Source organism: Lontra canadensis, unplaced genomic scaffold (genome assembly GCF_010015895.1).
Source record: "Lontra canadensis isolate GAN:19392208 unplaced genomic scaffold, GSC_riverotter_1.0 scaffold84, whole genome shotgun sequence".
In the NCBI taxonomy this organism is placed as follows: domain Eukaryota; kingdom Metazoa; phylum Chordata; class Mammalia; order Carnivora; family Mustelidae; genus Lontra; species Lontra canadensis.
In genome coordinates this window covers 9,066,649-9,092,415 of record NW_022631078.1, presented here as the reverse complement: position 1 = coordinate 9,092,415, position 25,767 = coordinate 9,066,649, and the positions used below count along the sequence as shown (strand labels likewise).

The 25,767-nt window shown below is 58.0% G+C and overlaps 1 protein-coding gene across 3 annotated transcripts; it reads right to left on the bottom strand.

The window, feature by feature from the left end:
- Positions 1 to 315: 315 nt before the first annotated feature.
- Positions 316 to 20,627, bottom strand: PDGFB (platelet derived growth factor subunit B). 3 transcript variants are annotated; one of them, XM_032882975.1, is made up of 7 exons: positions 19,562 to 20,627; positions 11,530 to 11,626; positions 9,148 to 9,240; positions 7,724 to 7,929; positions 6,234 to 6,378; positions 2,240 to 2,393; positions 316 to 1,875 (listed from the first exon to the last, which is right to left on the bottom strand). In XM_032882975.1, the coding sequence occupies exons 1-6, from the start codon at positions 19,622 to 19,624 to the stop codon at positions 2,266 to 2,268; spliced, it is 732 nt and encodes a 243-aa protein (XP_032738866.1). In that variant the 5' UTR covers positions 19,625 to 20,627; the 3' UTR covers positions 316 to 1,875; positions 2,240 to 2,265. The 3 variants fall into 3 exon arrangements, with proteins under 3 accessions (XP_032738866.1, XP_032738867.1, XP_032738868.1); XM_032882976.1 differs by having other exon boundaries at positions 316 to 1,732; XM_032882977.1 differs by having other exon boundaries at positions 2,240 to 2,390.
- Between the last annotated feature and the right edge of the window lie 5,140 nt (positions 20,628 to 25,767).

Here is a 25,767-nt window from a genome sequence, read left to right as displayed (position 1 = left end):
CTCGTGCTGGCGGAAACCGTCTCTTGTCACTGCCAGCAACAGGCACAGTGCTGAGACCTGTGGTCGGGGATCAGGAGCTGCTGCAGGACCAAAATCTACAGGCCAGGCTGTATGGTTCTTCCCCACCGCCGGGACAGCGGGCCCACATGTGTACATGCCCATGTGTGAACGTGCACATGAGCGTGGGCTTGCGCTTCGCAGAGCCAGAGGAACACGTGACAGGCTGTCAGTAAATCCTGCCAGTTTGGGAAGTGTGATTGTCACACACGATGCCAACAGACAGAACTCCGGTGGATTCACTTGGTTTTCTTTTGTGGTTATTTTTTTTTTTTACAACTTTAAATACGGAATATAAATAAATTTACATTTAAAAAATAAAAGGAAAGCCCCCAAAAAATATAATCACCAACTTTACAAACTGAAGGAAGCAGAGTTTGGAGGGGGTGGGGAGTAGGGAGGAAAGTGCAGTCGAAGGTGGGGAGGGAGGTGGTTCAGACCCCACTCCAGGGAGCCCTGGGGATCTTTTCCCTTTTCTCCCCAACTCCCAGCCCATGAGCTGGTTTCCTGGAAGGAGCCACCAGTAGTGGAACTCAAAAGAATCTAATATGGGGGGAGTGTGCAGGGGGAGAGAAGGGCTACCCCTTCCCTTGGAGACTTTCTCTTGGGTTTTTCACACCTGCCTGGAAGGGGAACTGCTTGAGCTGAGGACTCAGGAAAACGGAGACCAGATGGACAACAGTGTTACCTCCCCACCCAACGTGGGCTCGCTCTTGTCCAGCCACTCCGAGCCATTGGCCAGGTCAGGGCACAGCCAGTTCACGTGGAGCCTTTGTCAGTTAGGAAAAGGATCCCTTTCTCCAGACGTTTTTATCTCTTTCTGCCAGAAGACGGTCCTAATAAATACAAAAACTGTCCACGTTCTACAGTGTGAACAATGATCCCTACAGGCAGTGCCCTTGTGCAATGCACACCCTGCACGAACCTACATGGCAGTCTTGGCTGGGCTGGGATATGACAGGCAGGCCCCCTGCTGCCCTGACCCCTGGCCTTCTGCCTGATGGAGCAGAAGCATGGGGTCCAAGAGACCCTTGGTGGAGCAGATTGATGGCCAGGACAAGAGGAAGATACAGGGTGGAGGTAGAGATAAAACAGAGAAAGTGAAGGTGGGGGGAGTGGAAGGAGGCAGTGAATGCCCAGGTCACCATCCGTGTCAGCTCCAGAGCAAACTTCGTCTCTAACCCATCTGAGGGGCCACCTGGCTGCCTGGTGCTTGGGTCACGCCCACCCAGAGGAGTCCACACCGTCAAAGATCTCAGGTGTAGAAAACAAAAGGAAGCCACGGTAAGCAGAGGCGACCAGGGAGAAGTGACTGGGCCTGGGCGCCGTGGGAGGGCTTTTCTCCAGCTCGTGCTCCCCCCTATGGTCTCAGCCACAGGAGTACCAGGTACCCTGGCCTGCCTGGGGGGTTCCGTTCAGAGCTGGCCAGGGGTCCTGGGACCAGGTAGGCCACCCACATCTAGAGGGCCTTAGGGCCTTGTGCAGGGCTTCGGGCCAGTCCACAGCACACAGGTGTGACCCGGGCAGGGAGCCGGGAACAGCGGGCCCACTGGTCTCTCTTCTGCTTCTCTCCCAGGTCATTGGGGTTGGCAGAGGAAGACAGCCATGGAGCTCAGGTCCTCCGTTTCCTTCTCGAGCTGCTGGGCAAGGCGCTGGCGGCCAATGAGTGGACCCGCTGGTGGATGGACGGACACGTGGAAGGGGGGGAAGCACCATTGGCCGTCCGAATCAGGCATCGAGACAGACGGACGAGGGGAACAATATTATCACTCCAAGGACCCCATGGGGGCGATACAGCAAATACCATATTAAATAACCCTGTGGGCCAAGCAGAGGGACATGGGGGGTCAGAGACAGCCTAAGGGCTCCATCCCACGCTCACAGGCCTCTCTTGCTGGAGATGGGGAGCTGATTTCCAGCAACACTCAGGGCTGGGGGAGTTGAGGCTTAGACTTCCCATTCTCATAGGGCAGCTGGGACACATCTGGGCTGGGGTCCCCAAAGCCCCTCACCCACCTTCCTATGGGAAAATTCAGTTGAAACTGGGCAGAGGGGATCCACACTGAGAGTCGGGATTTTGTGTGGGGAAATAACTCTCCCTGTCCCCTTCCACAGCCCAAGCCTCAGGCCAAGGAGAAGAAAGGCCAGGGGTCCAGGCCTCAGTTTCCCCACCAGGCCTCACCTGCCCACACTCTCCTGCAGATGCCCCTAGGCTCCGAGGGTCTCCTTCAGTGCCTTCTTGTCATGCGTGTGCTTGAACTTCCGGTGCTTCCCCTTGGGGGGCCGACGGACTCGCACTGTCCGAATGGTCACCCGAGTTTGGGGTGTCTTGGCTGCTGGAGAGAAAGAAAGGTCTTGTCAGCAGGCAGACAGCTTCTGGAGAGGGTCTATCACTCTCAACTGACACCTGCCACAGACCTCTCCAGATCTTCTGGGCTGAAAGAAGGGGCAGCAGCCTGAGGCCAGCCCTCCTTGGGTTCAAATCCCAACTCCACTGCTTACCAATTATTGAACCACTCTGTGCCTCAGTTTCCCCACCTGTGATATGGGGATAGTAAGACCACCCCCTCACAGGACTGGTAAAATGAATAAATGGCAGTTTATTGGCAAACACAGAGGGGAGTAGATTGCTATGGCTTCAAGTTCTTTGTCCTTATCCCACTGACCTTCCTAACTTCTATTCCCCTTGAGCCTGGCGTGAACTTGGATCTGTTAACCAGTAGAAGCAGGCAGAGTGGTGCTGTGCTGGTTCTGGGCAAAAACCTTAAGAAGGCTCGTTGGCAGCTCCCAGAGCGCCTGGATGGTTGAGTTGAGGCTCAGTTGGTTGACGCTCAGATTTCAGCTCAGGTCACAATCTTGGGGTCCTGAGATTGAGCCCTGCGTCAGGCTCTGTGCTCAGTGCAGAGTCTGCTTGACAGTCTCTCTACCTCTCCCTCTGCCCCTCTCCCTGATGACATGCTCCCGCTCTCTCTCTAAAGTAAATAAATACATCTTTTTTTTTTTTTTAAAGAAGACTTGGCAGCTCCACCCTTTTTGCCTTGAGTAACCCTGCGCCACGGCCTAAGAAGTCTGGCTACTCTGCTGGGGAAGGCATGTGGGAAGGAGACACCGTGGACTACAGAGAGAGGGACACGGGCCCAGCTGCCCCGCTAGGACCACAGGAGACACTAGCAGAACCGCCGGGCGGAGCCCAGTCAATCCAGCATCAGGGAGAGATAATAACATAGTGGTTGTGTTACGCCACTAAGATCAGACTAAGGACTGATCAGCAAAGGGGGGCTGCTCTTACTCACTTCTTTCTCATTCCCTCTCTGGACCCCTGTTGAGGTTTCCTCCCACCAGCCTCCCAGCCCCTTCCAGTCCTGTGATGGGGGAGCCGCTGGGCATTGGGCCAGAACCACACACTCCCACCGTGGAGCTGGGCCTCCTCATCCCTGTGCCTGTCCTCACCTGGCCCTCACCACTCCGAGAAGAGGTTCAGTGGGGGCGGGCCAGGTCTCTGGCTGTGGGCCAGACCACCTGCGTTCAAATCTGAGCTCTCCCGGGTATTAATGGCATGCTTTGGGACAAGTCACAGAAACTCCCTGTGCCTCGATTTCTGTATCTTTAAAACTGAGCGGGCAGCAGCTCTGGTCCTCGAGTTAGGTGATAACATGCGGAAATAGCCAGAAAACCTTGGGTGGCCCTTCCCGTGCACCTGGCAATGTTCTAAACTCATTTATCCTCATAGCAGATACAAGTATCTACATTTAACAGATAGGGAAACTGAGGCAGAGGCACTGGTATTTGAACTTAGGAGTCGGCCTCTGGAGTCCGTACTTTCAACCACCGGCCTGTAAATCACAGCACTCATGAGCCTCGGGCAAGGTTAGCACTTACGTCTCTTCCTCCCAAACCCCCATGTCCACACCCTGCTGCAAAAGCTTTCTCTGCCAAGCTCAAGGCCCATCTCTTCCTGGGAGCCTTTCCCAGCACCCCCAGCTCTGCAGGGCCAAAGCCGGCTTCCCATCTCCCAGACACAAGCTCCCATGAGGCAGCCCATCTCTGCCATCAGGCAGTATGAGGATGCAGACGGGTCTCAGATCTCCCTTGGAGGAGAGACACCTACAAGGGCCATTAAAGGGCCTGGAGTTTGGGCTCCAGAGACTGGAGTCATCAGCAGGACCCAGAGCTGGGCAAGTCCTGACCAGGCTCAAGGTCATCATGCAGCTCATGAGTGACAGAGCCAAATCTGGAGCCCAGGAGGTCTGACACTGGCATCGCACGGGCAACAGCACCAAGCCATAGCCAGGCTGGGGCCAAACTGCTGAAACTGACATGGCCAGACTTTATGTAATCTACATATCGATCAGCTGAACGCGCCTTCCAAAATCTGGCTTGAAAAATCACATGAAGCCCGGGCACACGAAAGAACACCATCCTAAACACAGAGGAGAATATGATCTTTTCTGACTAAGTGATTCCATGTTCATTCTTATTATTCCATGCTATTCGCTACCCCATGTGTTCTGTGTTAACTGTATTAATAATTTACAACCGGTCAGTTTGAAGCTGTCAAATTATCTACCCTCCCAGGGCATCCAGGCCTCAGCTCGGCTCTCGGATCAGGACAAAGAGGCTAAGAGGCAGGCCTGCCTTCAGGAAGCTTCTAAGGTGTTCTTTCCTCTACCAATAGAAAGTTACTGAAAATCAATAGGCGATTTTTTTAATGCTCATCTAAGCATATTAATTTGATGAGTCTTGATCCTTGGGGTTCCTGGCTGGCTCAGTCAATAGAACATGAGACTCTTGATCTCAGGGTTGTGAGTTCAAGCCCCTTGTTGGATATGGAGATTACTTAAAAATAAAATCTTAAAATAATAATAATAATAATTCTTGATCCTTACTGCAAACATTCGAGGGAGAAAAGGCAGCAGGGCAGCCTAAAGAATGCAGAACTAGACAGTACAAGATCAGGGCTCTGGGCTAGAATTCACCACTATGCAACCTTCATTAAGTCCCTTAACCTCTCTGGGCTCTAGAAGCCCCATCCAGAACACTAAACAACTGACTTGTAGGGTCATTTCTGTGGACCATTCTAGCTCTAACAATATTAAATTCTTTAAAAAAAAAAAAAAAAAGAAAGAAAGAAAAGAAAATGCCAAGGCAGGTAAGAACCGGTGACTGCTGTCAGGGTGAGGGAAGGGCCAAGAATAGAACTTTAGGATCCCTAGACTCCCGCTGCACCCCTGCCTGGGACTGGCTGTGTGACCTTGGGCAAGACCCTAGCCTCTCTGAGCCTCAGCACCTCCTCTATAAAATGTGAACCAGGCAATTGGATAAGATCATTTTTTGGGTCCCTTTCAACTTGAGTCAAACTATGCCCCTGAAATTGTGAACTCATGAAGTGTAAAGAGTAGAACAGAACTCCACTTCCAATTAACCATCTAGTGCCTGAACTCACATCACTGCTGCACAGTTGCCCAGTCTCTACCTACACATCTTCAATGACAGGAAACTCACTACTGCACAGGCATACAATTCTATCTTGGCTCCCTGACTGATCAACAGCTTTTGGTACACGGAGTGAATCTCTCTCCAGTGGCTTTTCCCCACTGGTCCTAATCCCCTCTGAAAACCATAGGAAATGAGTTTGATTTCTCGCCCCTAGGACAGGTTGTCAAATATCTGAAGATGATGTCCGTGGAGTCTTCTCTTGCCCCATAATTTCATGTACTCATTCAACAAAGTAGGGGGGTATGGTAGCGAGACGGGGATGGGAGCCACTCTGGACAAGGTAGTCAGGGCAGACCTCTAGAAGGAGGTGACTTCCGAGTTGAGACCCAAATGAACATGAGCTTGTGAAGAGTTGAGAGAAATGAATTTCAGATGGAAGGTGACGTGTGCAAAGGCCCTGTGGCAGAAATGTATCTGAGCACTCGAGGAGGTCAGGCTGGTGAGGGGGAATGGGTGGGCAGCAAGGCTGGTAGGCCAATCAGGGGCTTTAAAGCCTTACAGGCAGGGGAAGAATCTGAATTGTTCTCAGTGAGATAGAAAGCTTCAAATGAATTCAACCAGGGGCATGCCTGATTCAATTTCTACCACCACCACCACCACCCCTGCCCCTGGCAGCTGCCACAAGAGAAGGGAGCTGCCCGGCTGAGCAATTCAGAGGCAGACCTTGGACCAGCGGTTACCTCGCTGCTCTTGGGTACTCCCCGGGCTTCTGGTCACGGGTCGAGTAGCCACCACTGTCTCACACTTGCATGCCAGGTGGTCCTCCAGGGTCACCGTGGCCTTCTTAAAGGTTGGCTTCTTCCGTACAATCTCGATTTTTCTCACCTGGAGGACAGAACCATCCAAGTGCCTCTGTAAGACCACATAGGCAGGGGCTGAGGGAGCCTGCCTGCCTGCTCCTCCCCCATGCCATTGTCCCCCCACAGGGATCTTTCCTCGAAAGCCCGGAGTAGAGAGGCGCTGGCCCAAACAATAGCAGGACCTTGCCCTCTGCCCTTCTCGTAGCTTTTCCATCAAAACAAGCCCTCCCGACCTGGCCTCCAGCTTGGGCCCATCCCCCTTGGAGCTCCCAGAGAGGGAGAAAGGCATTTCCGGGTTGAGTCTAGGGCCTGTGGTGTCCTCATTCCCCGAGCGCCAGCCAAGGTCAGGGACTATGGCAGAGGCGGGAGATGGTTGTCTGGAAGGAAGTAGAGGGTGGCTTTATCCAGGAGGGAGGCGGGAAGGGGGAGGTCAGCTGTCAGGTGTCCGTCCATGGAGCTGGAAACACTGCGGATAGGAGATACCCTGACAGTGGGTGATGTGGTAGCCGGTGACACTTGTGATCTCGGACACAGGCCCAGGCCTGGGATGGATGGTGGGCATGGGGAAAGGCCACAGCTGACCTCAGGGAGGGGAGCGAGATGAAGCAGGTGGAGCAGGTGGCAAGAGCAGGGCTCACCAGCCAGTGCTGAGCCCTAGGTGTGCCCAGCAGCTCTGCCCCTCCTGAGTTGCTGTGTAGGCGAGGCTGACCCAAGGGGCACAAAAACCTTTCCACATGAATTAGAAGACAGCTGAGTCTTCTCTGGCCCGGCCCTGCCCAGCATGAGACCCGGAGCTCCCCAGAGCAGCCTCTATTCTAGGATTCGCCTTGAGTCAGACTGCATACCTGATATCTCCAGAAAGGAGGCAGGATTCCGCATTCTGACCCTCTTCTAGGGGTTGCCCCAGCATTTGCTGTGTCTGTTGCCTGGAGGGACTGTGTACCCTCCTTGTTAAAGACAGAGCAAGGAACCCAACCCAGTTTGGAGGAAAACCGAGAAGCCCAGAACATTCTGAGTATCCAGTAAATGCTTATAGAAAGGTGTCTTCAAGGGGCATTTTGGGGTTTGATCCCTGTAAAAGAGGAGGCAGCACCCTTCACTTAACATTCCACACCCAGCCCTGCCTGGGGGTCTGTATGCGGCTTTTGGGTACAGCGGCCTGGGTGGTCTTGAGGACTGACAGGTGGCCTCCTCGCACCTGCCCAGAGAGCCCTAAACGGACAGAGCGCAGTAGCCTGCCAGGAACTCCTCTCCACCCCTGCGGAAGCCGGGCCAGCGAGTCCAGGAGGGGAGGGGGGCGGGGACCGGGGCGGGGCCCGCGGGCAGCCCCGCCCATAGTCCACAGCCGGGGCGGCGGCGCGCCTGCGCACCTGGACGGGCCGCAGCTGCACCTGGGTGGGGCGGCACTGCACGTTGCGGTTGTTGCAGCAGCCGGAGCAGCGCTGCACCTCCACGCACGGCGGCCACACCAGGAAGTTAGCGTTCGTGCGGTCTATGAGGCGCCGCGAGATCTCGAACACCTCCGTGCGCGTCTTGCACTCGGCGATCATGGCCGGCTCGGCGACTGTCGGGGAACCTGAAGGGAGAGGGGACCTCCGTCAGGAGGGTGGGCCGGCCCAGAGCCCCCACCAGGCCCGGCCCAGCAGGGCAGCTCCGGCACTGCTCTCCCCGACAAATGGCCGGCCAGGTCCGGCTTCCTTCCACCCCCGGGGTAGGGGGGAAGCGGGGGTGGGGTAGGGGGGAAGCGGGGGTGGGGTGGGGGGGCGTCTGCGCATCCTGGCTGTTATAAGCTGTGGGACCCGGACAGGTTGCCGATGTGCCCTGAGCCTCAGTTTCCCCATGAGACCTACACCCAAGAACCGCTGTAAGGATCCAGTGAGATCACTGAGAAGGCTGGTCTGTCGTAAATGTCAGTTTCCTTCCACCTGCCCTCAGGTTCATTTGCGATTTCACACACTTCTGGGATCCCCTGACCCCTGGCTCCTACTGGCTTATTATTTTGTAAACACTCTTAAATGTTGCTGGTTTACAATGTTACCTACTCTTACATCCTTGCTTCTTTCAAAGACTGTTTCCTCATCAATGGCCTGGGGGCTAACAGCGCCTATACCTTGCACTTACAGATCTGAGTAATGGGAGCGTCCCACAGCAAGCCTGCTGTCCATACTGGGGCTCTGCCGTCATTCTCATAGACATTGAGGTTCGACTAGCTGCCCAAATTCATAGAGGTCCCCCTAGCCACTGTCTACAGTGTTTGGGGGGACTAGAAGTGGGCAGAGAGGAGGAGAGACTTGGAGCAGGCTCTGGCCTTCCCTGGGAGGCCTCCATGGGACCCGAGCAGGTGCCAAGTTTTGCCTGCCGTCCCAGGCTGCAGCCCTAAGCCACGGAAGAGACACACACCCCACCAGGATGGCACTGGGTTTAAGTGAGAAGAGCTTCTGGGATCCCAGCCCTGTCCCTGCTAGCTGTGTGACTTGGGCCATGAGGGCTTCACCCTCTCTGGGCCCCACTTTCCAACTGTATAAAATGGGGCCAACAATCTCTATCTCTAGGGTTGGAGTAACGCACAAATGGGTTTAAAAGCACTATATTTAGGAAACTGTGTCAGGGGATGGGGCGTGATGACTCAACTCCTCAATATAGTGTTTTGAAGGACAGTTCTACTCTCTGAGTTCGACTCAGTCCTCAGTGTGGGACGAATGGGACGGCCTGGAGCCGGGGGCGGGCAGCCGCCCCAGGTCTCCTAGTCTGGCTCCCGCCCTGGAGCCGTCATCATTCTCATCTGCAGCCTCACCTAGGCTTCTTCTCCCTCGGGATAGGCTCTCCTCCAGCTCGCCGCCAGAATGGGATTGGGTCAAATTCAGGTCCAACTCGGCCCCGTCTTCATCTGCAAGAGAAGGCACAGTCAGATGCTCTCTGATAGCCCCTGACTGCTCTGATTGTGGGGTGGAGGCTCCCATGGAGGGTCTGGGGCAGGCAGGAAGCGGCCTCTCCTCCCTCACTGGCGCCCCACTCCAAAGAACAGACTCTCCTTGCAGATCCCTGTAAAATGGAAGGTCCTTGCTCTGACAAGGGGCCCTCCAGGCAACCCCAGGGTGGTATTGGGGCTCACGGGGTAGCGGGGCCTGGACTGCATCCCAGGGCGGCCCTCAGCCCCACTCTGGGCTCTTCAGCCACATTTTTGGACAGAACCCATGTCAAAGGAGTTAAAAATAACCCTTCCCTTTTGCTACTGTAAGCGAACCCTCCTTAGCCTCCAGGGCAGGGCAAAGACCCAGAGCTCGGAAGGCCAGTTTCCAGTGCCCCTCCGCCCAGCGTTCCCATAGGAAGTGCTGAATGGAGAAATTCCCAGAATCCCCGGGGGGACCAGCATGCCCTGGACACAGCCCCTCTGGAGCCCCGGACAATGGCCCAGCTGAGCTGGAGAGAGGGAGGAGGGACAGGAATGGGGGGTGGGGGCTGAAAGCAGAGAGGGGTGGGGAGCCAGCCTGCTGGGATGGGGGCGCCCGTACCCCGAGCCCTTCCAGGCCTGGGTCTTGCTCCAGCTCCCGGAGTGTCACTGTGTTTGCCTCTCCCCTCTAACCTTTGACCTGGTACCTGCCCTAAACTGTCCGTTGCACCCTTAGGTCACAGACTACAGCTCCCTTCTCCAGCCTGGGAGGCCCTCATCTTGGTGTCCTCCTTGGTGCTCCTGGAGCCATCCCTCTCTCTAGAGGCAGCAGACACCACTGTGGGAGGTGAGGGCCACATCGGAAGACTTTGAGCTTGACACTGAATCCTGGAGAGACCCTTCCAGCTCTCTGATGGCTGAAGAGGAAGCAAATAGACCGAGGGATGTTGGGGACAAACTCCTGCCCCCTCCACGCAGCCCTCTCGCTGCTCTTGCTGTCTCCCCTTCCCGCTGGCCCTGCCAAGGACAAAGCTCCTTCTCTTCTGTGTGGGCTCCCGAGGGTCCTGTTTGGAGGAGGATGGTCCCTACAACGGGTGCCTTTCCATCCAGCCTACTGCTCCCGCGTCAGCGTGTCTGTCTGTCCCTCTCGCTCCCCTCCTTTCTCCTTGTCATCTCTGGAATGTCTCTGGTGGAAAGGAGATGGGGGAAAAGATGTGCTTTGTGGAAAGGTTAAGTTGATTAGGAAAAAATAGCCACATGGTTGCCTCCAAACAGGCCCGCTATTGAAAACCTCTGTCTCCAATCCCGACCCCCAGCCGGCGTGTGTAGGGGCTGTCCGAGGGTGGGGGCCAAGGGCCTTGGAAAGAAACTGCAGAAAGGCTAAATTTGGAAGTTGCCCCATTGTGTTGGCCAGGGCTGGCCAGTCGGGCATGGGGTGGGGGGTGTGGGAGACGTAGGGTGGGGGGCCTGGTGAACAATAGGGGGGCCCAGCTGGGGCCCCCTCCCGCCGGCCTCGCCAGCCCCCGGCACAGGCGGGTTTGAAAGGGCCCGGGAATGCTTTTGAGAGGGAGCCAGGGGCCCAACGGGGAGAGGAAACAAAGACAGGAAATGCTGTCCCCCGTAGATAGGAGTCTGGGCAAGGATTACAAAGTGACAAAGAGACAAAACCCTAGAGGGAAGGGGAGTTGGGGGTCCAGGGGGGGGGGCTGCTGACCAGGGCTCCAGGGAACAGGCCAGAGGTTAGAATAGAATGGAATTTGCTCTGAAGACAGCGTTTATAAATACATTCCCGACCCAGCCCGCCAGCCCTGCCACGTGTGTGCCACCAAGCACGTGCCCATTCGCTGAATGCACCCTTAGGCTAGGGCATGGCTGCACGCTGGTCTGGGCCAGGTGTCCCCGGGAGACCTTACAGACTGGGCGCTTGGCCAGAGGGGCCAGGATATGGCTCCCTCGCCACCACCCTCCCTGGCTGAGTCCACACCTGGATACACTTTCAGCATATGCCCTGGGCACCTTCTCCCTGCCCCCCCTCCTCCCAGCACCCCACCCCATGCACCAAGCCAGAGCCACGTGTGGGTACTTCTGCCACGCCCCAGGTCCCAGGTACCAACCCGTCCACCTACTCAGCCCCGCCCTGGGCAGGTGTGGCCGAGCCCTTCTGGGGCTGCCACAGGCCTCTAGTTCTCTGAAAGTCAAGAAAGTGAGGCTACCCCTTGCCCGGCCCCTCCCAGCCCCCCAAGGACTTAGTGGAGGCCCAGAGCCCTGAATGAGGGTTCAATTTACCTACGGAGGCTCTGTGCAGCAGGCGCTGGAGGTCATCAAAGGAGCGGATCGAGTGGTCACTCAGCATCTCGTAGAGCTCCTCGGGAATGGGGTCCCCCTGCCAGGCAGATGCCGTGAGGTTAAGTGAGCAGAAGTCGAGGCCTTTCCAGCCACGGTCCTCTTCCCTGCCGCACACACGCACCACCCCCGGAAAAGCCCCACAGGGCCTCTCAGCCATGGGCAAATGGACAGCCGGGCGGGGGGCAGATTCCATGGCAACCAGAAGCACAAAGTTCTGGGGGCCCCGAACCTGCTCAAGCCTCTAAGACCCAAATCAGAGGCCCATCTCCTGTCCCAAATGAAGCTGCGGCTTGCTCCGAATGAGATCAGCTGGTGGACCCCCGTCTCCCACATCGCATCACAGGCTCCTGGAGACTCCAACCATCTTTCTGCTTTTCCTCCCTACCTGACAGCCAATGACAGCCAGCATCTGTCACAGGAGATCTAATTGTCCCCATTTTACAGATGAGAAAACAGAGTCCTCTAGCCAATTATCAGCAGAAGCTACATTCAAAGCCAAGGCTTTCCGATGGCAGAACCTGTGCCCCCAGCCTCCTGGGTACATGAGGGGGTTCCTAAGTGCTTGTGGAGCAGGACAGGCTCAGGGGGCCCAAGGTACTGACAGATTTATTTAGTCTCTTGCTCAAAAGAGGAGAGAAGGGAATCCTCGGATACAGACACGAAACCTGAAAGCTTACCCATGCCCCATGCCCAACCAAACCCTATTTTTAGAGCCCCTCTGGCCTGTTACCAAAAACACTTGAAACTTAATAAGTGCTTTAACAGGCCCCACTCGGAGCCGTGCTTCCTCCAGGGAAACCGCAGGCCTCACGATGACATGAGAGCGGCCTGAGGAAGGTCACGGCCACATCCCTCATGGTCCAGGGAGACCTAAGGGGCTGATGTCAGAGGTCTTGAGGAGGAAGGCCCAATCTGGGTACCCAGCGCCTCGGGGCAAAGGAAACGAGTGAGACCCTGCTTCATGTCTGAACTCACAGCCGTGCAAACTCACACACACATGTGCACACACAGATGCAGGATGGCGCGGTCCTGGGGAGGGAGCCCTGGAGGGGGCGCCGGCAGACTTGACTTACTTAAACAACTCTGTGCTTCAGTTTCTCTGGTTGAGGAGGCAGGAGCTCCAGTTCCAGTGAGTTCATGGAACACTCCAAGGGCTGGAGTTCTGACTGGCTTTGCAGGGGCTGAGTCCCTGCCTGATGGAAGGGGTGGTGGGCAGGGAGGTCATCTGTCCCAGAGCCAGCCCCACGGGGTTCTCCCCAAAAGCTGTTTGGAGTTTGGGGATGGATCGGTTTCTGGCTTCCCCAAAGGTCTGTTTCCTCAATGGTTATTATGGCATCTGGGAACACCTCCTCCAGGGGTTCTACCCCGTCCAATCAGCCCTGGCCATCTAGGTCGGCCTTAGAGCTGGGGTGGAGTGTGGGTATATCCACTTTTAAAACAAATTCCTTGAAAGCCCTGAGCTCAGTTTTATTTGTTTGTTTGTTTTTTCCTTTGAACACAGAGCTTATGATCCTGCCTGGTGTCTAGACCTGCTGGGAGGTTCAAGGCAGGAAGGCTTGGGGCCCGAGCAGTAAGCTTGTAAGTAAGCAGCAAGCGCCCCCCCCCCGACCCCCAGCAGCTGGGGTCTTCCCTTCAGCGTCCAAGTCTATGTAGCTGGGGAGTCAGGGGCTGCGGGCGTGAGAGGGGAGGGACACCAGCTCAGCTGCCCCTCGCTTTCCTCGAAACCCCATGCCTCTGGTGTCCCCAAATGTGGGCACAGGGCCCTACCCACAGACAGGAAAGCAGGCGGCTGGTCCCCAGTTAAGACCAAGGCAGGCTACTTCCCCTGAGGGTTTTACCAAGCCCAGAACTAGTAGTCCAGGGAGCTAAATTCTACTCTTGTACTTACTAACCACCCCACAACCTCGGGGGGCTCACTGTCCCTCTTTGGTCCTGGCCCTCATCTGTGCACCGGGGATCACAGACATTTGATTCCATTCTAATTCTGCCTGTGGTGGCAGAAGAGGCAGCAGAGGAAAGCCAAGGATGAGGGTGCCCAGCCCTGGCCCCCAGGCTATCTGTGCGTTAATGATCCAATTAACCCCCCAGGAGAGGGCCCAGAGGCCCAGTACCAAGTGGCGTAGGGCACTCATGCCAAGACCTCCTTGCCCATTGGAGAGCTCGCTGCAGCTGCCAGCTGGGGCAGAGGAGGCAGACCCCAGACAGGACGAGCAGATGCCCCAGACCCAGTCTGCGATCCAAGAGATGATGTTACCCTCCCAAGCTGAGTGGCGAAGAGCCCGGAACAGCCTGGGAAAGTGGGAGAAGTACACAGTAGGTGCTCAAGACGTACTCATAAAATGCATGAAGGACTCTGCACTTCTCCCTGGGGTTCTCTCCTATGTGATCCTCCTACGTCCTCCACCAGGAAGACCTCCTGGGTTCTTCCCCCTCCACCCTCCGAACAAACTACCTCCTCTTCTAAGCAGAGAGGACTTCCCTGCACGTGTTTCTAGTAACTTGGCCCCTGGCTGCCCAGACTCACTAAGAGCCACCTGGATTCGATAATAAGACCACAGCTAACTTTTATGAAGTGCAGACTATGAGCCAGGCACTGAGCTAAATGCCGTACTCCCAGTCCTAAGCAGCTGGCTCTATATTTTTGTCCCCATCTTCCAGATGAGGAAGCTAGAGGCTTAGAGAAGGGAGGAAAGGGTTCCAGGTCTATACCACAAGGAGCAGAGTCATGCCCCTCCCTCCTCCAGCCCACCATGGAGCTTTCTGGTATCAGGTGTCCCAGAGCAGGGGCTAGACAGTCCGCAGGGGACACGGGCCATAGCTGAGGAGGTCACAACCAGAGCATAGCTGGGGTGGTCACAACCATCTAGTAGGTGGCAGCCAGTGGTCCTAATGGGCACAGGACAATCTTCCACCGTAAAGAATTAGCTTCCCAAGATGTCTAAAGGGCAGATGTTGAAAAACTCCAGCACACAGAAAAGCAGGGACTTCAGCTGCCAAGGAAACCTGGCCTCTTGGATTAAGCCTTTCAACAACCTTAGCTTCTTCATCTTTTAAATGGGGAGAAGAACACCTGACCTGGGAGGTATAATGGCACCTAGCAGAGCAGCCGGCAAGTAACTGGTGCTTAATGAGCTGTCACTGGCCGATTCAGTCCTGCAGAGGTTCCTTCCTCGAGGACAGCAGCACTCAGCACACACGCCCAGGGCCAGCAAGGCAGGGCATTTTTGAGGAAGACAGTTGGTGGGTGGAGAGCCGCCTGCCCTGGAGAGCTTGTGGCTTTGCATTAGCCCCCCCCCACACCCTGTGCTGGGCCCCAGGAAATGGCACCCTAGCCCCCACTGGCACTGCCCAGGGCCGCGTGGGCTGGTAGGTCCCTTCCGGGGCTGGGGGCGGGTGAGGGATGGGGGAAATTCAGCCTGTGCTCGGCTCCAGGATGCAGAGCCCTGGGGGAGACTTTCCTGGGCACCTGCTGGGGGTCAGAGGCTCTTCTTGGTGTGGGAGGGTGAGCAGCCCGGGCCCGGGTTTCCTGGGCACACGTTCTAGAACCCTCCTTAGGTGGGCAGGGCAAAGAGCATGGCATCCAGATGAGGCTGCCCCAGATCTCAGGCCTGGGGTTCCTGACAGGGCAAGGGCATGGTGAGAAGGCAGCTGGGGCACAGCCAGCGGTGGGAGCCAAGGCAAACAGCCTCCTCCCCAGCCCGCCCCACCCCCGACACCAGCTGCAGAAGGTAGGAAGGGCATGAGCTACTACCGTGAAGCCAGGTGAATTACCTGCTCCCAACTAGGCTGGCAGATCAAAGGGGCGTGGACCCCACCCTCCCCCAGGGCCCCAGCTGCACACACAGATACGCACTCCCCAGCCCCTGCTCCTCGGAGGGAGATGACAGGCTCAGCCCAAGAAGCCAGGGGCGTTGGCTGTGGCTGGCGGAGAGAGAAGTCGGCAAGGCCTCCAAGCGCCCGCCTGCCTGACAGTCTCGGGCCTGATTTAGAGTCAGTGCCAAAGCCAAGCCCTTTGAAGAAGCCTTCTCTGGGCAGACCACAGAAGCCATTCAGAACCAGATTTTCCCACCTAGTATTTCCCTTCCCTGTTGCTCCTGGGACCCTCCCACCCCTCCTGAACGTTAGCCCAACCCCACACTGGGCTGTCCACCTCTCCCTGGAGCAGAAAAACTCTTAGGGCTGGAAAAGGGGCCACTGTGGCAGTTACCACTGGGGTAGCCCATCTCAGTCACTGCCCCACCCCCCCGCCGGGGGTCCTACCCTCCATCCCAGGCTGGCCCAGCTCCCAGCACTGGGGCAGGGCGGAACAGGAATCTGCATTTTTTTTCTTTTCTTTTTTTTTTTTTTAAGATTTTATTTATTTAACAGAGATCACAAGTAGGCAGAGAAGCAGGCGGGGTGGGGGGGGAGCAGGCTCCCTGCTGAGCTGAGAGCCCGATGTGGGGCGCGATCCCAGGACCCTGAGATCATGACCTGAGCCAAAGGGAGAGGCTTTAATCCACTGAGCCACCCAGGCGCCCCAGGAATCTGCATTTTCGAGAGGCCAGGGAATTCCGCTGCACCTGGGGAACACTGAGCCAATCCAACCTTCACATTTTGGGGAGTGGGAGAAACTGAGACCCAGTGCAAGACACACAGAATCTGTGCAGTCCGATTTCCCTTCTGTTTCTTCCTCTGTCCTGTCCGATCTTGACAGTCCAAGCCCCAAGACATGGAACAGAAAGACAAGCTTGTCTCTCAAGATGGGGGGAAGGGCTCAAATGAGAAAGTCTGCCTGAGGGCAGAGCACGCTGCATTGCCCTGCGGGTGACTGAGGACTAAGTTAGGCCGTGTTTATAAAGCACTTAGCAAGCGCTAGACAGATGTCTGGTCCTTCCTCGACACCAACCCCCCCCCCTCCGCACCCCTCCCCACATCAACTATCCTTTCCCCAAATATTTACAGATTATCCACCTTGGACCAGGCACTGTTCCAAGAATGGGAGACGTGGTGACCAAGATAAACCCTCTGGAGGAATATAGACTAGTGAGGGAAAACAGACAATAAATAAACCAGAAAATGGAACAGCTGTCCTAGATGAGGCATGGGAGGAGGAGGAGACTGAAAGGGAACCAGGACGCTCATGGCAAATACCTCTTTACCACTATCACTGAATCAACCCCTCCTCACACACACACACACACACACACACACACACAAACGTATAGGCACCCAGTTTAGGTCCTGCCCCAGAGCCTCGAAATTCTGTTCGGTCCTAAATTTGCAGACATTTCTAGGGCTGGGAGAGAGAACCCAGCAAGTTGGTCCCCCACCACTTTAAGGCCATTAGCAAGCCACTCCTTCCCGGCAGAAGGGTGCTGAGGCGGGAGGCATCACATGACAGTGGGAGTTACCCTCACCCGAAGCCAGCTCAGCTGATGGAGATAGGACCTCCTAGGCCTCTGCGGACCCTCTGCCAGGCCTCCCATCAGAGCTCCCACCCCTCCTGTGCACCTGCTCCGGCCTCTACCTGAGGTTCGGGCCAGGGACCAGGCCATCTCCACAGCAAGCTCTCCTGTGGTCTCCCCTCCCCAACTGGCCCCCATGTTGATGGGTTTCCCCTTTATGTCTCCTCCCCCAGAGCCCGGCCAAGGCTTAGCTCGAAAGTGCTTCTTTCGGAAATTGTGGCTTCCGGAGGGCCTTGTGTTCCAGGCCTTGTGCTCCAGGCCACTGTGATTACAGTGGGGAGCAAGGCACCAGCTTCGGTGTCACAGCGTTTCCCCAAATATATCCATGGAGTTGGGGGAAGGAGGAGGAGGTGCTGGAGGAAGCTGGAAATGAGGAGGGCAGGCCTGGGAAAAAGACTCATCCAGCTGTCACAAGCCTCTTCCGAGCTGGCTGGCTGAGATCAGCAAAGGAGACAGAACAGCCAGGGGGAGCCCCTTCAGCAGAGAGGGTCCTCCAGTCTTGGAGACTCAAAGAAGGGCCTATAGGAAGGGAGACTGCTCTGGACATCACAGCGCCCCCGGTCGCATCACTACTTTCCGCCTCCCGGGTAGTTGGAAAAAAGCAGTCACGGAGGGGTAATGCTGGAGCGACGGCAAGCTGACCTGAGCCAGCAAAAAACAGTGGGTGCTGCGGAGCCAGGACCTGATGGGAGGGTCCCTGTTTGCCCTCCCTCCTAGCGCCCAGCAAGGAGATGTGGTCCCCGCAGAGACGACGAGGTTCCAGGGCCCACGGTGAGCCCACCTGTTGCGCGGGGGTGGGCTCCTGGTGCCGGGTGTATAGGAGCCGTGCGTGCCCGGGTGCGTGCGTGGGTGTGCGTGCACGTGTGTTCAGGTCGCGTGTTCGGGGGCCAGGCGTACGTGTGTGTGTGGTGCGCGCGCGTGTGCCCCGCGTGTGCACGGGCGTGGCGGCGGCGGGCGCGCGACCCGGCCGCGGTAGTGCGTGCCCGTCGCTCTGCGCGCCCGCCCGCCGGAGCGCAGCATCGCCTCTGGCCAAGAGTGTGCGTGCGTGGGGTGAGTGAGCGAGTCCGGGGGCCGGGCGGGGTGGGCTGCGGAGAGCAGCGGCGGGGGCGCCGCCGTTCCCAGGACGCCCTGGCACCGGCCCCAGCCCCCAGGCCCCGCGGCAAGGCGAGGCGGCAGCTGGGTCCGGCCGGCGCCCCCCTCCCCAACAGCTGGCCGCGGCCCGGGGGGCTGCAGAGAGGAGAGGAGGGGGCGTCGGGAGGAGCCTGCAGGCTGCTGGGCCGAGCCCTGCGGCCTCCCTCCCGGGTGCGGACCGCGGGGGGTTGGCCGCGGAAGGGCGGGGCCCCAGGGCGGGCGGCCGGCGGCCCTCGAGGAGCCCCGAGAACAAAAGGAGACGGCGACGGCTCCGCCGTGGTCAAAACAACCTGCGCTGGCGGCGGCCCAAGGTCTGGCCGCGGCCTCGGAGCCCTTCACCTTAACCCCTTCGCCGCCGCCCCCGCCGCCTTCCTGCGCCTCGCTGGACGCCAGGAGGGGCCGGCCCTCATCGGGAGCCGGCGAGGTGCGGGCTCCCGGCCGCCGCGGAGCGGAGGCGGGACGGGACCCAGGCTCGCCGCGCTCCCCGCTGCCCTCTCCTCCCCCCAACCTCGCGCTTCCTCCCTGCCCCGCCCCCTTTCCCACCTGGATTCCGGGTGGACTTGCCAACTCACTGCTACGTGAGGCTGGGAGGGGTGGGGGTACTGATCCGACCTGATCGCTCCCGCAGACGCTTTTACACCCCACCTGCCTTGCAGCTACGCTTTTCCTGGCGCGCTCCGCACCCCGCAAGCGGGGGAGAGAGGCGCTCCCTCTCGCAGGGCGCGGGCGCAGGTATGGCGGGGCCTGGGGCACACACCGCCCCGAGGGCTGGATTCTTTAAAAGCCTCTACTCCTCCCCAGTTCCCGAGTGCCCAAGACCTCTCTCTGGGCAACCCCCGCACCCAAGACACAAGCTGCTGCGGGACTGCGCTCTAGGGCTGAACATGCCCTGCGCTGGCCCGAGGGCTCCCATCCCGACCGGGAGCCAGAGCCTGGGAGGGGAGGCAAATCCCCGCGGAGGGCTGGCGTAGCTGCCGCCGGCGCGCGAGCTCGCACCTCCCGTGCAAGCCGGCTCCTGGACAGAACGAAGCTGCAACCAAAGTGGGCTTGGGAGAACGCGCCGCCTTCTGCATCCCCGGCGCCACCCCCACCCTCTCTCCCTTCGGGTTCCTGAGGGGTGGGTGACAGGGCCACACACACACCCTCCCCCGACGCTGAAAGGGCCGGGGATCTGGGATCGGGCCCTGGGAAAGAAAGCTGCCCCTGCCCCCTCCCCTGAGAGCCTGGCACCTCCCGGACCTCGCGTCCCAGCCCTCGAGGTCACCTCGCGCCCGGCGCTAGGCCCATGGGCTGCAAAGGTCCAAAGTTCACTGCAGGGACGGGAGGGACGACTAAGGGGCGAAGGTGGAGGTAATGAATGAAGCGAACCAGCCCTGGCAGCCGTCGCAACTCACCTCGGCGCTGACCAGACGCAGGTAGCAGCAGAGAGACAGGAAGAGCGCCCAGCAGCGATTCATGCCGACTCCGGGCCCGGCCCCGCGGGGCCCCGGACGCGTGGACCGAGCGCGCCGCCCCCGCGGCCAGGGTTGGGGGCGGGGGCTGGGGAGGGAGGTGGGCTCGGCTCGGGTCTGCGGCGATCAGGCGCTCAGGCCGCTGCAGCCGCCGCCGCGGCTCACCCGCATGGCCCCCGGGCGCCGCCGCCCCCGGCCCCGGCTCCGTCGTTGAGGGGCTGGGGAGGGCCTGGGCGCGGGACCAGGGTCCGAGGCCGCTACCTGGGCGGATCCCGAGCCCGAGTGAGCATCCACGGCCAGGGGTCTGCGTCGCGAACCAGCCGAGGCGTCTAGCCGTGTGGGGGCGCCCAGGGGACTCCAACCTCCAAGAGGAAAAAGAACACGGCAGTCGATGGCTCGTCTTCACTCGCCGACTATAGGCGTTTTCCTCTGCCCGCCGGCTTAGCTTTTTTGCAACATTTTCTGGAAAGGCCCCCGAAGTCGGAAAGTGCAGAGCTGGGCACCTCACGGCCAAAGTCTCCCCCAAAAAACTTTTTCCAAAGTTGGCTTTGCAGCGGCGGCCCGAGTACCCGGGCAGGGAGAGGTGCAAACTCCCGCCCGGGCCGGGTGGGGGGGGCCGGAGCGTGTGCGCCTTGGCTCGGGGCCCGCGCGGCGGGCACGGCTGCTCCGCGCTCGCGGCGTGCCCGCTGCGCGCAGTGCCGGGCGCGGCAGACAGGTGGACGCGGCTCGGGTCCGTCGGTCCGTCTGTCCGCGCGCTCGCCGCTCTGGGCGTCCTCTGCGGGCTGTGAGCTGCGGCTGCTCCGGCTTCTCTTTGCAACGAGGCTGGAGGGTGGGCCTTTTTTTCCCCCTTTTTTGCGCGTGTGTGTATGTGTGTGTGCGCAAAATATCTCTATCTCGGGAATGAAAGATGGGCGCGGGCGGCCAGAGGGGAGCCCTCAGGGAGGCAGCGGGGGAGGCTGCGGGCGCGCGGGGAGACAGGCGGGCTGCTCCCGGCGGCAGGAGGAGAAGTTGCCACCCTTTCAGCTGTTCCGGCCTTTATAAAGGAGAAGGGAGAGCGCTAGAGGTGGGTGGAGACTGCCTTTCCTCTTCTGGCCCAGAGTCAGCACCGGGAAGGGGGGGAGCTCTGGGAGGGCTTGGGGTGGGGGGCGGGGCTTTCGGGGTCTCTAAGAGCCCCACAGCCCCTCTGTCCAGGATCTGGCCCGTGGGAAGGGAGAACTAAAGGCGACCGAGCGCCCCGCCCCTTAGCACAGTGACCGTGGCCTGATTTCTAGCCCACGTGGTTGGGGAGTTGTCTCCGGGACCACCGCCGGGAGTCCAAACCCGCAGCCCCCGGGGCAGCACTTGCACTCTGACCCAGGAGGAGCGGTGAAGGATTCAGGCTCTGCAGCCTGGTTCCCATCCCGCCCTGGCGCTGAGCAGCTGGGTCACCTTGGGCAAGTCACTTCCTTTCCTCGCTCTTCCCTCTAGCCTCCGATGGTATGAGGTTCTTGGGGGGACCTGGGGCCAGAAAAGGCAGGCAGCACAGAGCAGGGAGCCAGCCACAAGGTGATCACACAGACCCCGCAGCCAGTACCATTCAGCAGAAAGCTGGGTCGGTGTCTCCGCCTCCTCGCCGGTTGCCTGGCACACCACAAGCACCGCCAGTGTGTTGAACTGCAAAGTCACACAAACCCCCACTGCCCTGCAGCATCCTTGCAGGGCCGCCATCGCAATCCCACAGTCCCCCTGGTGTTTACTGCCTCCCTCAGTCCCCAGGTTTTGAGGACTGGGGCTGGGGGCGGGGTGGGAGGGGGACACCCACCAGCATTGACACGGTTAACGCCTTCCACCCCCAGCGCCAAAAGAGCTGCGGTGGCCCCGCAGTCACACGGTCACAGTCAAAGAGTCACACACACTCCCGCCCAGCCCAACAGACCCGCAGCCTCATTGTATCACTGGGCTTCTGGCCATAGGGCACCTTTCTCTGGTCCACTTGCACTCTCTGTTGTCTGCCCTTGGTACCCAGACATCCATTTGGGGTGCCAGCCTGCTCCTCACGCCTCCGTCGCCCAGACAGGCACACCCGCTGTCTCTTCAGAAGCGTCTTCTTGGACCCAAGCGAGGGGGGCTCAGAGGAGGGAGGATTTTGCCAGGCGGGCCTCTTTACAAACAGCTACAAGCACTCTCCTCTACCCATGACCACCTGGGCAGCCTGGCACAGTGGTTGGGAGGCAGGCTGGGGGCAGGTCACCTTGGTTCAAATCCTGGTGTGGCCACTTGAGCAGGTCAGGTGTCTCTTGGAAGCTTCACCTCTCCGTACCTCAGTTTCCTCCTCCTGGAAGCTAGAAATAAATCTAGAATTGGAGGGAGAGAAGGATTTCAAGGAGGCCTGGGAAAATGCTAGGGACAATGGGGATGTTTGTCAGCTTTGCTGGGAACAATGAGTTCACGGGTATCTACCCACATCAGAACTGATCTATGCATTTTATTAGACCTCCGTGCAGTTGTAGAATTCTTAGCTAGCTCCTGAAGCGGTCTGGAGGCTCAGAGGAGATAATGCATCTGGAAGGACTGAGCACGATGCCCGACACACGGAGTGTATTGTGCCCTCAGCACGGAGTCTGAGTGTTCCCCGGGGCCAGGCATTATTCCAGGCGCTGGGGAGAACACACAAGGCTAATACAGGCTCCTGCCCTAGCAGAGTCCCTATCCAGAAGGACAGACAGAGACATAAACAGATAAATCAGGAGACAGGGTGACAGGGGAGATTGAGGTGTGGGGGTTTGGGAAGATAATCCCAAAACACAAGACTTGAAGTCCAAAGACTTGGACATAAAACCACAGGACACTAGGTGATGTTGACCTTGACCTTGTGGATCCTTAGCCATAAAAGAGATGTGAACAGCTCCCATTATCATCGAGGGGACCGCGTCATAGGAGTGTTCTTTTTACTCCGCATGTAGCCTCTCGGTGCTCTTGTTAGGTGTGCTGCTCCCATCTTAACAAATGGGGAAATTGTAGCAGAGAGTTAAAGCAATTTGTTCAAGGTCACACAGCCAGTACAGTGGTAGAGCTAGACTCCAACCCAAGCATTCCAGTTGTGGAGCCCATAGGCTTAAACCACCATGCTATGCTGCCTCTTGGCAGGTGATGACTGACGGTGAGAATTAGGACATATTTTACACTTTTGTGAGCATCAAATCCATGAATATATGTCCAAGTGCTTTGCCAACTGAAAGTGCTGTACAAACAGCAGTTCTGACTTACACACAAAAGTGCTGGAGGAGCACAAAGGAGGGGAGCACACGGCTCAGCCTCAGGGGAAGAATGTGAAAGGGGGAGGCTATGGGAGCTGCATCACTGAGCACACACGATCTGCAGGCCCTAAGAGGAAATGTACGAAAGCAGACCCAGAGCTGGGACTCTGCGACCTACCAGGCTCTTGAGTGAGCTAGACACAGATCATCACAGTCCAGACATCTTCATGCGCTGGTTAGAAGTGGCAGGACAGGACAGCAGATGCGGCCAGAACCACAGGGCACCCAGCCTGAATGCCTTGCTCAGGAGAACGCCTTTCCTGTGCCCACTCCTCGCAGACACCATCCCAATGTGGGGGGGTGGTGGAGAACACCTCCTCCTCTTCCTCCTGTGAGACTTGACTTAACACCTCCTCCAGGAAGCCCCCTGGGCTTGGAACTTGCTCTGGGTTCCCACAGCATGTGCTGCATGGTATTGTCATTGCCCATTTATCGGTCTAGCTCTAGACTGAGATCCAGGTGAGCAAGGGTCTCGTTCCAGCTCCCACAATACTGCAGTTGCTCAATAAATATCTGCTAAAGAAAAGAATAAATGAATAAGTATCTTGCCTTTTTGTTCCTCTGAGTCCTGGCCTTGTGGTGCAAAGACTCAATGCCCTGCCTGAGGAGCTGGAAGGGCTCGGGGAGGGGCTTATAACGTGAGCCTCTAAACCGGACTCTACAGGGGCACCTCACAGACCTGGAAAGACCCCGGCCCATCTTTTGGCAATGGGGCCCAGAAGAATCAGGCTTTCCAATAGTTCTGGAAGCTGTTTATGTGGGGCTGGAAGCCATACCCCATAAATCTCACCCCCCCCACCCCCTTGATAGGTCTGAGCCCAGCAGAAAACCAAGTGGCCACAGCCCTCCGCTAATTGCTAAGGGCCCCCCCTCCAAGGCCAGGCCTTTTTAGACTGTATGTCTAGAGCAGTCTAAGCTCTCCTCCATCAAAAACATCTCATACTCTGGGAGTGGGGGCTCAGGGCCAAGGAAGGAGCTGGCTTCCATCCCAGGGCAGCCTTCGGCCCTCAAGTCCAGAGTGGGTATCCCCGTTCTCCTGAGAGAGGCCTAGCAGGCCCCATGCCAGGCATGTTTGCTTTTTCCAGCTTGATGGGGGGCAGGGAGGAGGTCAGGCACCAAATTGGGGACAGTCCAAGGCGAAGCCACAAATGGCCCAAGGCCCCAGCCTGAGTATGCCAGTATGATGGCAAAGCAGGCATCTACCCCCACACCACGTAGCTGCAGTCAACTGGCCCCTCACGCCTCCCTGCCCTGCCCCTGCCTCCGGGCCCCAGCCTGCTTCACCCTCTCCCAGGAAGGGAGCGATTTCTGCATTGGTGCTCCTTTCGTGGGTCAGGAACCGGAGGCTTCCCAGCAAAGACAGCAGGGGTTCAAAGCCTGCTCTGCCATTTACTAGCCCATGACCTTGAACTTCACCTTTCTGAGCCTCGGCTTTCTCATCTATATAATGTGGATAACAGTAGTGATCACCTCACGGGGTTAACGCATCCTCAGTGTTGAAAGCATGGCAGGTGCGCTGCACACATGTCGGTTGCTGGTGCTGGCCTGATCCTTGTTACCGCTCCAGCCCTCCAGCCACGCTGCAGGCATATGCGCAGGCGCACACACCCACCTGTGAGCTCGGGAGACAGGGCTTGGGGCGGAGCCCAAGGCTGGCCAGGCTACTGGTCACATCACCTGGAAGGGGGGGGTCCTCACAATGAGCCCCCCACCACTTCTGTTGGAGACGCCCACACACTGGTGAGGCTCTGGCCATTATGGATGTGAGGACCAGGGAGGCAGGACAGAACCCCAGGAAGGCAGACAGACAGATCCCTCCCCCCTAGGCCGAGGGCAGCCTGGGGGAGCCCACCACACTGCCTTTGCTGCCTTGGGCCTCGTGTCCTGTATACAAAGGCAAGGGAAGCTCGGTGTTTGTTTTGCTGGGGCTGAGTTATGCATTTTTAGCTCCTCTAGTCTCCAGACAAGGAAGAGGATGTTTGGACGGGACAGCTCAGATCTACCTGTCCTGAAAGCTGGCTGGAAATGGAGCAAAGTCCCCCCACCCCCCAAACATGCTGGGATATGACTCCGCCCCGGAGCTGGTGTTGGGCACCCCTAACCCCCCGGCTGCTCCCAGGCTGGGCCTCTGGTAACCAGGATGCGCTCCCCTACAGAGCATTCGCTCTGAACCAAGCACTCTGCCTGAGGAGAGCATAGCAACTGTCACCATTCTACCAGCAAAGGAACAAGCCACTTCCTGGAGGGCTGGTGCTCTTATCTTCTTCATCCCTGGGGGAGGGGGCACTGAGGCTCAGAGAGGGACACTCGCTGGCCCAGCATCACCCAGCAAGAAAACGGCAGTGTCAAGATTTGAATCCAGAGCCCTGATGCCAAAGCCCAGACTTCTCCCGTCTCCCCATTACATCATGCCTGCTGTGGGGCCTGGATTGGAGCCGTCCAGGGTTCATGTCACTTTCCATGCAGAAAATTCAACAAATTAAGTGAGCTACACAGAGGAAACTGAGCAGGGCTGGAGGCAGCGGGTCCCCAAGACCTGCCCACAACCTCAGGGCGGGGAGCCATTTGTGGCCCCACAAATGGGAAGTTGTGTGCTAGATCTGGGTTAGCCGGTCCTTTCCAAATCAGGATGTCCTTGCCGCCCGTGCTCTGAAGATTCGACTGGGATGGTGCACAAGGGAGAGAAGGGCCGGCAGGTAGCAGGCAGACCCTCTTGGTGGGGCTACAGCAGCCCACAGACCCTCCCCAGCTCTTCGGAGGAAGAGATTTGTAACTGCAGGAAACACAATGGACCTGTCCGAAGGATGGGAAGCTGATCACAGTGACAAAGTCACAGATTCGTCCTCAATATTC

Bases quoted from the DNA above. Each gene is read 5' to 3' on its own strand.
- PDGFB (XM_032882975.1), bottom strand. From the start codon at position 19,624: ATGAATCGCTGCTGGGCGCTCTTCCTGTCTCTCTGCTGCTACCTGCGT. The intron at 7,930-9,147 runs GTGAGGCTGCAG...CTCTCCCTTCAG, and splicing joins CCGAGGGAGAAGAAGCCTAG to GTTCCCCGACAGTCGCCGAG. The intron at 2,394-6,233 runs GTAACCGCTGGT...CTTTCTCTCCAG, and splicing joins GAGTACCCAAGAGCAGCGAG to CAGCCAAGACACCCCAAACT.